Below are 14,427 nucleotides of genomic sequence, written 5' to 3' on the forward strand. Positions count from 1 at the left end.
AAAGATAATAAATCCGAGAATGCTTCTGGAATTAAAGTGCCGTCAGGAAAAGGTGGCCGACTTATAATTCTGCATGCAGGCTCTGCATGAAGGTAATTCATTCCAAACGCTGAGTTTACATTCACTGCAAAAAATGATGGTGATTATCACCGTTAAATGAATCACGAAGTGTTTGAAGAATGGTTTCGTTGCCAGTTGCTTGAACATACCACCAGCTTCAGTTATTGTGATGGATAATGCTATATATCATTCAAGGAAAGTAGAAAATTACCAACGATGTCAAGCAAAAAGGCAGTAATTACAGAATAGCTCATCTCTAAAGGTGCGAAACCAACGGAGAAAATGTTGAAAAGTCAATTTTTAGAGATGGTAAAGGAGTACTCTGTTAAAACAAAAGACCGTATGTCGTAGATAAAATTGCAGCAGAAAAATGGGCATGAAATTATTGGCTTCCTCCCCTACCATTGCCAATACAACCTGAGAGAACTAATTTGGGGCCAAGTGAAAAGTTTCTTAGCGAAACGAAACAATTTTAAGATGACAAATCTATCGGAACTTACTAAAAGAAACTCTGGATACTGTGACACCTGGAAATTGGCAGAAAATGAAGACACGCCGAGCAGTTGCAAGTGGAAGATGCAGCAAAAGATATTTTGATAGATATATATATTGAATTATAAGTCTTTCTTCTGTTGAGGTCTTCTGATGAGGAGTATCTTAAAAGATAAATATATTGACTCTTTCATTATAAGTCTTGAGGGTCTTCTGATGAAAGTCCTCTTAAAATCTCTCTCGTCTATATATCGCTGTCATTCTAAAATATATTTACATAAACATTTTAAACCATTATATTTATACACAAGTACATTTTATGATCACAAACTGAATTATAATTATATATATATATATATCATTCTTATTTATAGGTCGATATACGCTGTTCTGTATCTCTTTGTAAACCTTAAATGTGAATATTCTGAGCTTAAATAAAGTGTAAATCATCATTATTATTTTAGATACTGTATTTATTACTTGAATGTTTTGAAAAAATCAAGAAATTGAATTAGTTTGTTTATCATGGCATCCGTGATTTCCCTTTAGTTTTGTCTCATTTGTTAATAAATAAGTTAATTGAAGAATAAAGGAACTGTTTCATAACTCTGAAGTTTTAATACCAATACACACCATATGATAAATATTTATCTGATAAAGGAAAATAAACTTATACCAGGAACCCTTCTAAGACAATTGGAGTGGGTATCCCCCCACCTCACCAGACTCTGAAAGGAGGATAAGATAGACGTAGGTTTTGACCTTAGGGTAAAGTTTCCCTTGGGGATTAGTAAGAAATCCAGAGCTTTGACAATATTTTTGGCTTTTTCAGCCACCTGCTGAAACTATCGACAAAGAACTTAAACCCAAAGATATGGCAACGTGTGTTTTCGGTTTTAGACACGCCTAAACCCTCACCATAGATTGGTACTACTATAGTTTTCAGCATAGGTTGCTGGTGGAACGGTCACTGTGCTATCTAATTTTCACTTGTGAATTGTGTTTCCCTCCACAGAAATGGGTCCAAATTACCCTCAGTCTTACAGGAAATGCTGGGAAAGTTTTCCTTTGTTGAAGGATTGGTTAAAGCCAGTGGAAAAAAGTAAAAGAAAGGCATATTGCATTTTTTGTAAAACTGAAATGGCTGCCAAACTAAGTGACTTACGTAGCCATGCTCGCACTACTAAACATGTAAGAGCAGCTCAACCGTTTTCAAGTGCACGACAGTCAAAAATAAATTTCACAAATATTGACCATTCCCTGAAATATGCAACTAATGAGGCTGAAGGACAATTAGCTTTATTTATTGCAGAACACACGGCATTTTTAACTACCGACCATGTTGTAGAAGTTAGCAGGAAGGCTTTCCGTGACAGTAAACAAGCACCACATGTAAAAATGCGCAGAACGAAGTGTAAAGAAATGATAGTGAATGTGTTAGGACCTCATTTTAACCAGTGCTTGCGAGAAGATATTGGTGATGCTAAATATAGTTTAATAATTGATGAATCTACAGACATAAGTGTTGTCAAGTTACTTGGAGTTGTTATTAGGTACTTCAGCCAAAAGTTGCAGAAAATAATATCAACACACTTAGGTCTTGTTGAAATTGAATCTGGAACAGCAGCGAGCATTGTATGTGCGATCAAGAAACTTCTCGAAGATGTTGATCTTAATCCAAAGAAACTACTTGGCGTAGGGGTAGACAATGCAAGTGTAAATACAGGTTTAAATAATGGTGTATGCGAATTGTTGAAAAGGGAATTTGGCCTGCCTAAATTATTCATGATAAGGTGTGTTTGTCATTCTATTCAGTTAGCTCTATCACATTCCGTAGCAGAAACTCTGCCGAGAAATCTTGATTTTCTTGTTAAAGAGACATACAACTGGTTTGGGCATTCGTCCAAAAGACAGCTGATGTACAAACAGCTCTTTGCAACAATTAATGACGGTAAACACCCGCTTCAAATACCAAGAGTATGTGATACGAGATGGCTTTCTATTGAACCAGCGGTAACACGTATCTTATCTCAATGGGACGAGCTAAAGCTTCATTTTGAAATTACAAGGTCCTCTGAAAAATGCTACACTGCTGAATCATTGTTTGCTATGTACAGCGATCCTGTTAATAAATTATACCTCCTGTTCATGCGTCCCATTTTGCAAGAGACTCAACGGACAATGAAAACATTTCAAGGCGAAAACACAGACTCAGTGAAACTTCTGCTTGATCTATCAAATCTTATCATTTCATTAAGCAAGAAAGTAACGATCCCCACAGCCAGAGTTAATCCATTAACGACTGATATCTCCTCTTACATAGATCCTGGAGCATACCTGGGATATGAATTTGAAAAGGTTTGCAGGGAATCTCAAATTGCAATTGAGGTTCAAGGAAACATTCGTCAGCGTTGCATATCATTTGTGGTCAAGTTATGCAGCGAATTAAGAAATAGACTTCCAGATAACTTTGAGGCATTACGGAAAATATCTCTCTTTTCTGTTCATGAGTGTTTAAATCAAATTAAAGATCCTATTACTGAGATTGCAGAGATATTTGGCTGTAATTTTCAAAACATTGAAAAAGTTGAAAATCAGTGGCGCAACTTAACAATAGTACAGTGGCACGAAAAGAAATCCACAGCAAAGTTTTGGATCGAAGTAGGAAACTACCAAGATGCATCAGATTGTAATCCATTTCAGGAATTGCATGAAATAGCAATTGGCATCTTATCATTGCCACACTCAAATGCCGAGGTTGAGAGACTATTTAGCCAACATAACATTATTAAAAACAAATTGAGAAATAGATTGAGTCTGAAATCAGTGAATTCAGTTCTTGCTATTAGGAGTGGCCTTAAAAGGTTGGAGAAAAATTGCCATACATATGTCATTCCTAAAAGCGTCTTAGAAAAAATTGGCACGATGGCTGCATATAGTGCATCGTATTCAGGTTCTTCAAACTCGACATCTCCAGTCACTGCAATTTCAACTTTAGTTGAGGATGACGATGATCAAATTTTTTTATCTTTACAAGAATAGATTATATATATATAAGGATACGAAAGGATCTCTGGATGTATATGCCCAACTTCAAAGTCAAAAAGGTGAGTAAATTAAATTATTTTATTGTTAAAATAAAAGTTCCATGCATTTTCATGATATTTCAAAAATCTAGCGGTTTCTGGGCTGAAATTGCGGGTTTTGAAGGCTTGTCTGGCGGGTTTTAGTCCGTCACATTTGGCAACCCTGGACTTGACTTGCTTCGTCACAACTGGTTTGTATCATCGGTGATTGTGATACAGGCAGGGAGCTTGGCTGGTGGAAGCTCATTATCTGTGCTATGAAATTGTCACATCAAGACGTGGACTCGCCATGGCTTCATCAACCTCCTCGTCTTAGTTTTCGGGAACTTGTCTGAAAATAAGTTCAGTTGAAAGGAACACGTGTTTAGTAGTGGAACTAAAGTAACATGCAGGAATTACGGCATATGGCAGATATTTTTTGTAAAACTGAAATATCCGCCAAATGCCGAGTTGGCAGGTTTTCGATATTCTCACACTGGTGCAGGGCCGTTCGTGTATGAGGCAGCTCAACCGTTTTTTCGTGATAGGGGTATTGAAGGTTTCGCCATTGTGAAAAGACCTGAAAATATCACATCTTGGGAATGCGACGATGAAGTTGATCTCCCACCATAGCTACCTTATTAACACAAAACGGTATCGCGCCCCCATTTTTAACGAATACGCACAAAGAGCGTGACTTATTAAAGATGAAGATCATGCCGATCGTTTGGGCAGAGATAGACGGATGAATTCAACCACTTTTTTTCTTCGGTCAAGAAATTGAAGGAAGAATTATCTAAATCATCGTATGACTATGTTAGTATGTTATTTTAACCGCTGGCATCGGTCATTGCGGGATGCTTAATACAGCTGTTGAATCAGTATTTACCTGTGTTAGCTAAATTCAGTGATGAAATGAGCAAAAGTTGTAAAATATGTTGCGTGGCTATAATGAAAAGAATTTATCCCTGTTGGAGAAAGGTGCGTGGAAATTTATATATGAAAAACTTGTTAGCTAAATTTAAAAGCTTTGAGGTGTTAGATGAAACATCGTCTTTGATACAAGCTCGCAATTTGACAGCCTTTCAATGATCATGTTTATTAGATAGTAATTCTGATATTCCTTTGGCAGCGTATCCAGACAGAACAATTGATAAGTTAAAACAAGACTCAATTGAAGTCGAACAAGACTTCTTGAGAGAATACCTCTGGCCTCTCCCAGATGTCTCAACCCCAGCATCTCTTCCAGGGTGTCAACACCTGAAAACCTGCAGACACTCAAAACACCTAAAACCAGAAACTCTGAGGCAGCAGGCTTGAGATCCTTGGTCCAAAGAAAGGCTACAACTGGAATGACGACACAAATCAAGATAAGCTACTGAAACTTAGCGTAGAATTACAAGAAACGAATTGCAAACGAGTTGGTGACTAAAGATAGGCAGAACGCGAACTTCAAAGAGCAAGATTTAGGCTGCAAGAAGCAGAGGTAAGGATGGCAGAGGTAAGGCTGCAAGGCGAACGTAAAGAGCGAGATTTAAGGCTGCAAGAAGCAGAGGTAAAGCTGCAAATCAGCAAAAGAAAGCTCGAAATTTTGAAATTAAAAAATTCCTGTCGTCTTAAGTTGTAGGTGTTTGTACAGTATTAGTTTGTGTAGTATTAAGTCATGTCCATTGTACACTAAATTAGTTTTTGTGGCATTAAGTCCATCTCCATTGTACAGTATGTATTAGTAGTTTTCTGTTGTATTAGGTCATGTCCAGTGTGTTAAACAAAAATAAGCTTAAACATTATGGTCATTTTATTAAATAGTATATTTTCCTAAACTAGGGGTGCCTTAGGTTCCATGTAAACACCAAGACATTTTTGGCATGTTAAAATCTGGTGGAGTCTCCTCTATAGTTAGCCAAGATACCTGTTTGGATACAGGTTTGAGTAAGAATAGTGGTGTGTTTGGAGGATGGAATGCGGTAAAGCTGCCTCCTGCATTGTGTCAGGTGACTGACAAGAAACCGATGTCGTATCACGAGTAAGATTAACATGGGAAGCCTGGCTGCCCTTCGTTTATGATTCACTGCTTCCTTATGAGGATTCTCATTATTTTTACTGCGTAGATAATTCTACCAGAGTCACATTCAATCTTGACAGCCATGCTTCAATTTGCCATTAACTGCATAGAAAATGTCACATTCAACAGCAGGGGCGAGATTACTATTACTGCGATAATGTTACTCCACGTACACATCCACGAAGACGTCTAATATTAACCTGCGAAGCAACTTCCTCAGATAACTGCTATGTGTTCCAGGCGTGAATAAGTGAAATAAATGCCCTTACAAAAATTAGCGAAAATAAATAAGTGTAGAGATATAATCAATAAAGAATTCGATAAAAAACGTTAGAAAAATTACTGCGGAGTGGAAAGACTTGTCTCCATATAAAACCAAAACGCTGTACGTCTTCCATTAAGTTTAGTACATAACATGTTTAACGCTCCAGGACAAAGTTGAGCGCAAACTTCAAGAAAAAAAATTAGTACTTTTACTGATTGCTAATATACATCGAAGTTATGAAGGGTTGGAGAAAAATTCTTTTACATATGTCAATCCTAAAACTTGAAAAATCCGATGAGAATTCCATGAATCATATTTATGGATATTTTAAACTTCTCAGAATGTCGTCTTCCCTTGTTTCTGAAATTTATGCTCTTAGTTGAGCAGCAACGATAATACTCAAGATTTATAATTTTAAAAAAATAAAATACGATGAAGATTTAAATGGCTTTCCATTAATCTATCAAACAAACTGGATCTCTTTATGATATGTAGCAAATTACATAAAGTCAGGTGAGTAAATTCCAACAAAATCTTTATTGTTAAAATAAAAGTCTTGACCATCTCGCATTTTCATGATATTTCAAAAATCAGAACTCTTCTGGGCTTCAAATGGCCATGAATTTTGACTTGGCATCTCTCTCTCTCTCTCTCTCATTTAGTGGTCAGAGCCAAGAGCTCTCCCCTCCCCGCTTCCTAAGAAATAGACCATATAGATTTCTCTAGCAGGTACGGTGACTGGATCTCTTCCTGTTCATTTTCGTACCATATACGTTTAAGAAAATTAAATGGGGGCATGACAACAGAAAGGGAAAAGCAATTAATTTTAAATTATTATTCCAATATCACTTTGAAAAAACCTCAAATTTTCATACGTTACGGCAAGTTTTGCGAAAAGTAATTAATATTAAAACGGTTTATGGATGAAAACATTCTGATTTGGTAATCCATCAGGTTTAATTTTTAGATATAGCTCGAGAATTTGTTGGAATCTTACTCACACTGACATCGTTGATAGTTTTCTTTTATATAACCAAAGAAATGGCCTTTAAAGATTCTCTTTTAAAAAACAAAAACAAACCTTTCGATTCTGCGAAAGTGAATGGGGAAAAGGGAGGAGGAGGAAAAGGAGGAGAAGGAGGAGGAGGGAGGAGGATGATGTTAGTGAGGGAGGAGGAGGAGGATTTTGGAAGTGAAGGTGGGTCATGGAGACAAAACAAGATGGCGATTGTGAGAAGAAACCTAACAAGAAGCATGGTGGATGATCTGGGTGGCTTAGGGCAACATTTTAGGTCAAGGCCTGAGCTGCTTTAAGTCACGTGATATCTGATTTTGATAAAATGAGTCATTTGTTCTTCAAAGCCTGAGGGAATGATATTTTTTTTTTATTCGTAAGCTTTCGGCTGGGATGATACTGATTTCCTTCAAAAGGAGTCATTTGGATGACCTTTGGCGTTAAAACAAGACTTGTTTATTATATTTATGTGAATCATATATAAGGAGAGGGCTTGATGCTTCGTCACAACTGGTTTGTAATCGGTGATTGTGATACAGGCACCGATATATACATTCATTATCTCTTGAAGGATTGTCACATCAAGACGTTTCGACTCTCGCCATGGCTTCTGAGATAAACCTCCTCGTGCAATTGGTCTTAGTTTTATAAAAACTTGTAAAAAATACGAGTTCAGCTAACAAGATCTGAACACGTGTTTAGTATGGCCATATCAAAACATTCATGCAGGAATTACGGTTTGGTGGCAGACGCCATTCGTGTTTTATCCGTATGCTTTGAGTTGTCCTTTTTTTCGATATTCTCCACTGGTGCATCAAATGGCCCTGACTTCGTGATATATGATTGAAAATCTATACTGTAAAAGACCTGACAATATCGGCCACTCTTGGCAAGATTCTCCCGATGAAGTTGATCTCTCCGTACCATAGCTAGGCTTTCTTTAACACAAAACGTTTTTCGGCGCCCTCATTGAAGAGAAAAATACGCAAAAAATTTATTAATCTAAAGATGAAGATCATGCCATTCGTTTGGGCTAGATAATTAGGAATATTGAGATTTTATATTATTTCATCGGTCAAGAAATTAAGGAAGAATTATCTAAATGACATGACTAACATATTATCTTCCCGCTGGCATCATCGCGGGCATGTTTATACAGCTTGGTTGAATCATATATTTACCTGAGCTAAATTCAGTGATGAAATGAGCAAAATTCCCAACAAATATGTTGCGTGGCTATAATGAAAAGTAATTATCCTGTTGGAGGAAAGGTGTTGGAAGATTTATATATTGAAAACTTGTTAGCTAAATTTAAAAGCTTTGAGGAGTTTGTTAGATGAAACATCGTCTTTGATACAAGCTCGCAATTTGACAGCCTTTCAATGATCATGTTTATTAGATAGTGCTCCATATTCCTTTGGCAGCGTATCCAGACAGAACAATTGAAGTTGAACAAGACTCAATTGAAGTCGAACAAGACTTCTGTGAGAGAATACCTCTCTCTACCTTTCCCAGATGTCTCAACCCCCAGCATCTCTTCTGATTCTGTGGTGTCAACACCTGAAAACCTGCTGACACTCAAAACCTAAACCACCTAACTAAGGAGGCAGCAGGCTAGAGATCCTTGCTGTCCACCGAAAGGCTGAAGTTTTGAATGACGACACAAATCAAGATAAGCTACTGAAACTTAGCATAGAATTACATGAGAAACGAATTGCAAACAAGTTGGTGACTAAAGATAGGCAGGAACGCAAACTTAAAGAGCGAGATTTAAGGCTGCAAGAAGCCTTCTTAAGTCTAGACAAGGCGAACGTAAAGAGCGAGATTTAAGGCTGCAAGAAGCTTTTGTAAAGCTGCTAAATCAGCAAAAGAAAGCTCGAAATTTTGAGCTGGAAATCATGGAAAATTGAAGCCGTCGTCTTAAGTTGTAGGTGTTTGTACAGCATTAGTTTTGTGTAGCATTAATCATGTCCATTGTAGAGTATGTTTTAGTTTTTGTGGCATTAAGTCCATCTCCATTGTACAGTATGTATTATAAAAGTTTTCTATTGTATTAAGTCATGTCCAGACCTAGTAAAAAATAACCCTTAAACATTATGGTCATTTTATTAAACCTAGTATATTTTCCTAAACTAGGGGGTGCCTTAGGTTCACAAATTACCAAGTGACATTTTTGGCGATGTTAAAAATCTGGTGGAGTCGCCCTTATAGTTAGCAAGATACCTGTTTGCCACAGGGAGTAAGAATAGTGGTGTGTTTGGAGGATGGAATGCGGTCCCGGACAACAACTCTATTGCCTCCTGCATTGTGTCAGGTGACTGACAAGAAACCGATGTCAATATCACGAGTAAGATTAACATGGGAAACTGGCTGTCCTTCGAGGGGGAATGATTCACTGGTTTTATGAGCAGATTCTCATTATTTTTACTGCGTAGATAATTGAAACAGTCACATTCAATCTTGACAGCCATGCTTCAATTTGCCATTAACTGCATATAAAATGTCACATTCAACACAGGGAAAAGATTATTACTGCGATAATGTTTTCTCCACGTACACATCCACGAAAGTCTATTAACTGTTTCCTCAGATAACTGCTATGTGTTCCAGGCGTGAATAAGTGAAATAAATGCCCTTACAAAAATTAGCGTAAATAAAGCGTGTAGAGATATAATCAATAAAGAAGTCGATAAAAACGTTAGAAAAATTACTGCGGAGTGGAAAGACTGAGTCTCCATATAAAACCAAAACGCTGTACGTCTTCCATTAAGTTTCAAGTACATACCCATGTTTAACGCTCCAGGAAAAAGTACCGCGCAAACTTCAAGAAAAAAAATTAGTACTTTTTACTGATTGCTAATATAACATCGAAGTTATGAAGGGTTCCGAATTCTTTTATATTTGTCAATGAAAACTTGAAAAAATCCGCTGAGAATTCCATGAATCATATTTATGGATATTTTAAACTTCTCAAGAATGTCGTCTTCCCTTGTTTCTGAAATGTATGCTCTTGGTAAATAGCAGCAGCAACGATAATACTCAAGATTTATAATTGCTTAAAAAAATAAAATACGATGAAGATTTAAATGGCTTTCCATTAACTTACCCAAACAAACTGAATCGCTTTACTGATACTGTAGCAAATTACATAAAGGTCGGCCTATGAAGTTTCCAACAAAATCTTTCTTTCCGTCTGTCTTGAACCGATCTCGGACTTTCGAATGACCTTGAAAATCAGAACTCTTCAGGCTTCAAGTATGGCCATGAATTTCAGACTTGGCATCTCTCTCTCTCTCTCTCTCTCTCTCTCTCTCTCAAGAGCCCCTCGCTCCCCTCCTCGCTGTCCTCCCTCTCACCCATATTAGATTTCTCTAGCAGGTATGGGTTCCTATTTCTCTTCCTGTTCATTTTCTGTACCATATACTTTTAAGAAAATGGTTTTAAAATGGCTCCGTACAACAGAACAGGGAAAAGAATTAATCTGTTAAATTACTATTGCTAACAGTCACCTCGACGCAAATGCTTTGTATTATTTTCATTCCGCCTGTTCGACCAAGTTTTCATTCAAAGTAATTAATATTAAAATTTATGACAAAACATTTCTGATTTGGTAATTTATGTAAGTTTCGCTTCTAGTAGTATATTGCAGAATTGTTGTAATCTTACTCACACTGACATCAGTGCTCCAGTTTTCTTTTATATAACCAAAAGAAATGAACCTTTCCCCATTCTCTCTTTTTATAAAACAAAACCAAACCTTTCACCATTCCCAGCGAAAGTGAATAAGTGAAACCGAAAGTGAAAGGGAAACTCTAATGGGAGAACTCTCGAAAGCGAAAGAGAAACCATGATGTTAGTGTCTCGACCCATATCCCGAATTTCAGGGTCATTTTGGAAGTCGAAAGCCCCGTCGTGGAGACAAAGACCAGACTACAAGGCCAAGAGAGAAACCTAACAATTGGAAAGCATGGAAGTGAAAGGATCTGGCCCGCTGTGGGGGCAGGGCAGCATTAGTTAGTTGTCCAACCTGATAAAACTAGCAATTGTCTAAGTCCGCCAGCTCACCTGAATATCTTCGGATTCACGTTGAAAATAACTTTTGTTCTTACAAAGCCTAGCTTTGAATTTTTTTTTTTTTTTTTGGCTTCAGGTTTCCCGGATCTATAATAATCTCCTTCAAGAGGAGGGTTTAAGACTTTATGCACTCTAAAACAACACACACATATATATATATATATCTATATATATATATATATATATATATATATATATATATATATATATATCGCCTATATGTGTGTGTATGTATGTCTGTGTGTTTGTCTATGTGTGTGTGTGTGTGTGTGTGTGTGTGTGACTGAGATAAAGCTACCAGCCCTATTGGTCTTTGCTTATATATTATAAAAACAGTAAAATTAATACGACTCTACAGCTAACAACGAATCTGAATCAGAGAGAGAGATTATTTGATATCCATATCAAAAAACAGCAATCATAAGATTTCCCTGACTGGTTACAAGGGATTTTACAAAAAACGAACGTCTTTTGTCCTTTTATTTCTTCTTTTCCGCTCTCTATCTACAAATGGCCCTGAGACAGTAAATATGACCTTGAAAATCTATACTGTACTATGTGTCACGACAATCTCGGCCACTCTCGGCAAGATTCTCCCTTTCACTCGTTTTCTCTCTTCGTTGAGACGCTCTAGTTCAATCACCATCTTTCTAAATTTCGATCACTTTGATTTACCGCAAAAACGGTTTTATGAATCTAAACATGAATAGCAGTTTTGTAACCATTACACACTGTATATACCATTGGAATATTATAAATTAAAAATAAACCAGTCAATGAATAACATATATAATATATAAAATGAGTTATATAAATATATATATATAACTATTTCAATATATAAACATCGTGATTTAGATAAATAATCATAACCAAATCATGGAAATTGAGATCAACTACAATGACCCTACAGCATTATCTTCCAATTATCAACTGTAATCAAACAACTAAAACAAGCTGTTACATACAAATACATATATATACATATATATATTATATATATACATATATATACATATATATATATATACATACATATACATACATAACTGAATGGGTATGAAAACTATGGAATTGACAAATGATTTAAAGCCTTAAATGAACTGAAGGAAAGAAACAGTGATATACGAGAGAAATTAATGAGTGAACTGAAAGTGAGAGGGAAAGGACTGAAGGAAAGGCCTTTAGTAAACCATTGTTCGGTGTCGACCGTGGATTCTGTCGAATTTCAAGGTCAATTGAAAGGGAGAATATTTCCGTCGTGGAGATGATTACCAGCCAACATTCAGAGAAACCTAATCCAATTGGAAAGCAGTATCGATATGAAAAGATCTGGTCCGTTATGTGAGCATCGGTGTAAGTTCGTCGTGAACAGCGTCTGCTTTAATAGAAACTACCATTTAACCCGCATAAGGCAACGCTATACTATTTTTCTGCAAACAATGAAGCATGTTAATACTGAAAAAGGTTTTCTTCCGAGAACTTGTTATTCACTGTTAACTGAAGTTTGGGCATTAGGGCATTTAATATAATACGTTAACCTGCTTTCTCTGCATACAGGGGATAAGGTCATGTGTTAACTACACGTGGGTCAAAGGAGTGTTGTGACGCGTTCGAAATCATTATTTCAATATGTCGAGTAACGTGGTGAGCTAACAACATTCCAAAGTCAAATCTAGCTTGCAAACTAACCACTGTACATACATAGTTAGGTACAGTCTTTACTGCATTAAGGTAAACTTTACACACAGTTATTTGCCATATGTATCCTCATGCTAAGAAGTTGTAGCGGGTAATCCTCTTTGAGATATTGTGGTATGAACTAAAAATGTTCCAACATCCATAACTAACTACAGTAGGTACACTTACAACGCTCGCCAAGTACCCTTCCTAAAATTAAAATATTTTCATTTATATCTTCTAAGAATTATAACCTACATTATTTCACGACCTTACTGACAACGAAGTCAGACAAGCATTTTCCCTTACAAAATCCAGAATGACCTGAATCCAGTAAACACAGCCTAGTATCTTTTGGAGGAAAAAACTTTTCACCTACAAATTTTAAAATTCATCCTCGACAAACCAGTAGAACCTTGGTTAAACTGGCAATGAAAATGTAATCATGCTCTGATGAAACACATACAATTACACAAATTGAAGACTACCTGGGCTGTCGGCCTCTAGAGAAGACACTACGTCAATGTCATGGATATAAAACTTTATTTACAAAGATTGGCGACAGTGAACATTAATTTTCTTGACAAGTATTAGATATAATAACGGCTCTGTCAACTCATAGTAGTATTGTGTGTGTGTGTTGTGTGAACGTGCCATGTGTGTGTGTGTGTGCATTGTGGTGTGTGTGTGTGTGTGTGTGTGTGTGTGTTGATAAAAGGAACATCATTCCCAGTTATTCAGTGTGTTTTAAAAGCCACAAACTATATACTCTGCTGATTTTTTTGCAGAAAGAGGCAGAGAGAGAGAGAGAGAGATCAGACAGAGGGCTAGAGAGAGAGAGAGAGAGAGAGAGAGAGAGAGGAGTCCATGCTTAAAACAGCAAGTAAGTTTTCTCTGACTGGTTACTACGGGATTAATGTAAGAAAACGAACGTAACTTGGGGAAAATCTCCGAACTTATGATGCTCTGTTTACAAAAAGGCGGTTATTTGTTATTCAGGCAGAATACCGACCGATCCACTGACAAATCGATCGGTTATGAATGCTTTTAAATTATATATTCAGCTCGCGAGACGCCGCAAATTCAATCACCGACAAAACATTTCTAAATTACGATCACTTAGCACTTACCGCAAGAACGGTTTAATATGAAGGAATAATGAAATGCGGGATATAAACTACCACATACACGTATATACCAAAGCGCAATATCTATAAATTAAAAATAAACCAGTAATGAATAACTATATAACCGTATAAAATGAGTTTCTATAAACCTTTTTCTCCCAACTTTTCAATCTGCAAACATCGTGATTTAGATAAATAATCATAATCAAATCATGGGAAATTGTTACATCAACTACAACGACTCTAGGAATTTCTTCCAGCATTCGCAACTGTCACAAACATTTTAAAACAATTTACAAATACATACAAATTTATCATAATTATAATATATGTATATATATATATATATATGGGAATATATATATGAAAATATATATATATATATATATAACTGAATCGAGGAAAATATGAACGTGATGAATATATAAGACAAAACTCGACTTTGAAAGAAACAGTGAAGGAATAGTTTGAAGGCTTGTCCTTTATTACGATGTAAAACAATAAGTCGAAAGGCCTTTTAGTACCCCATTGTTACTTTTCTTCGTGGATTCTGTCGTATATAAACGTTTCTTGAAAGGGAGAAT

The 14,427-nt window shown here is 36.4% G+C and overlaps 2 protein-coding genes across 3 annotated transcripts in view; one reads left to right on the top strand and one right to left on the bottom strand.

Moving 5' to 3' along the window:
• Positions 1-14,427, bottom strand: part of LOC136844923 (uncharacterized) — a 647,158-nt gene that overhangs the window by 468,863 nt on the left and 163,868 nt on the right. The gene's annotated exons all lie outside the window — the stretch shown is intronic.
• Positions 5,110-14,427, top strand: part of LOC136844724 (glutamic acid-rich protein-like) — a 95,060-nt gene continuing 85,742 nt past the window's right edge. Inside the window, exons 1-2 of the mRNA XM_067113961.1 lie at positions 5,110-5,172; positions 5,517-5,543. Of these exons, the coding sequence (XP_066970062.1) occupies positions 5,110-5,172; positions 5,517-5,543 (90 nt within the window). The remainder of the gene's footprint in view (positions 5,173-5,516; positions 5,544-14,427) is intronic.

The sequence above is a fragment of the Macrobrachium rosenbergii genome, chromosome 13, assembly GCF_040412425.1.
Source record: "Macrobrachium rosenbergii isolate ZJJX-2024 chromosome 13, ASM4041242v1, whole genome shotgun sequence".
Taxonomy (NCBI): Eukaryota; Metazoa; Arthropoda; class Malacostraca; order Decapoda; family Palaemonidae; genus Macrobrachium; species Macrobrachium rosenbergii.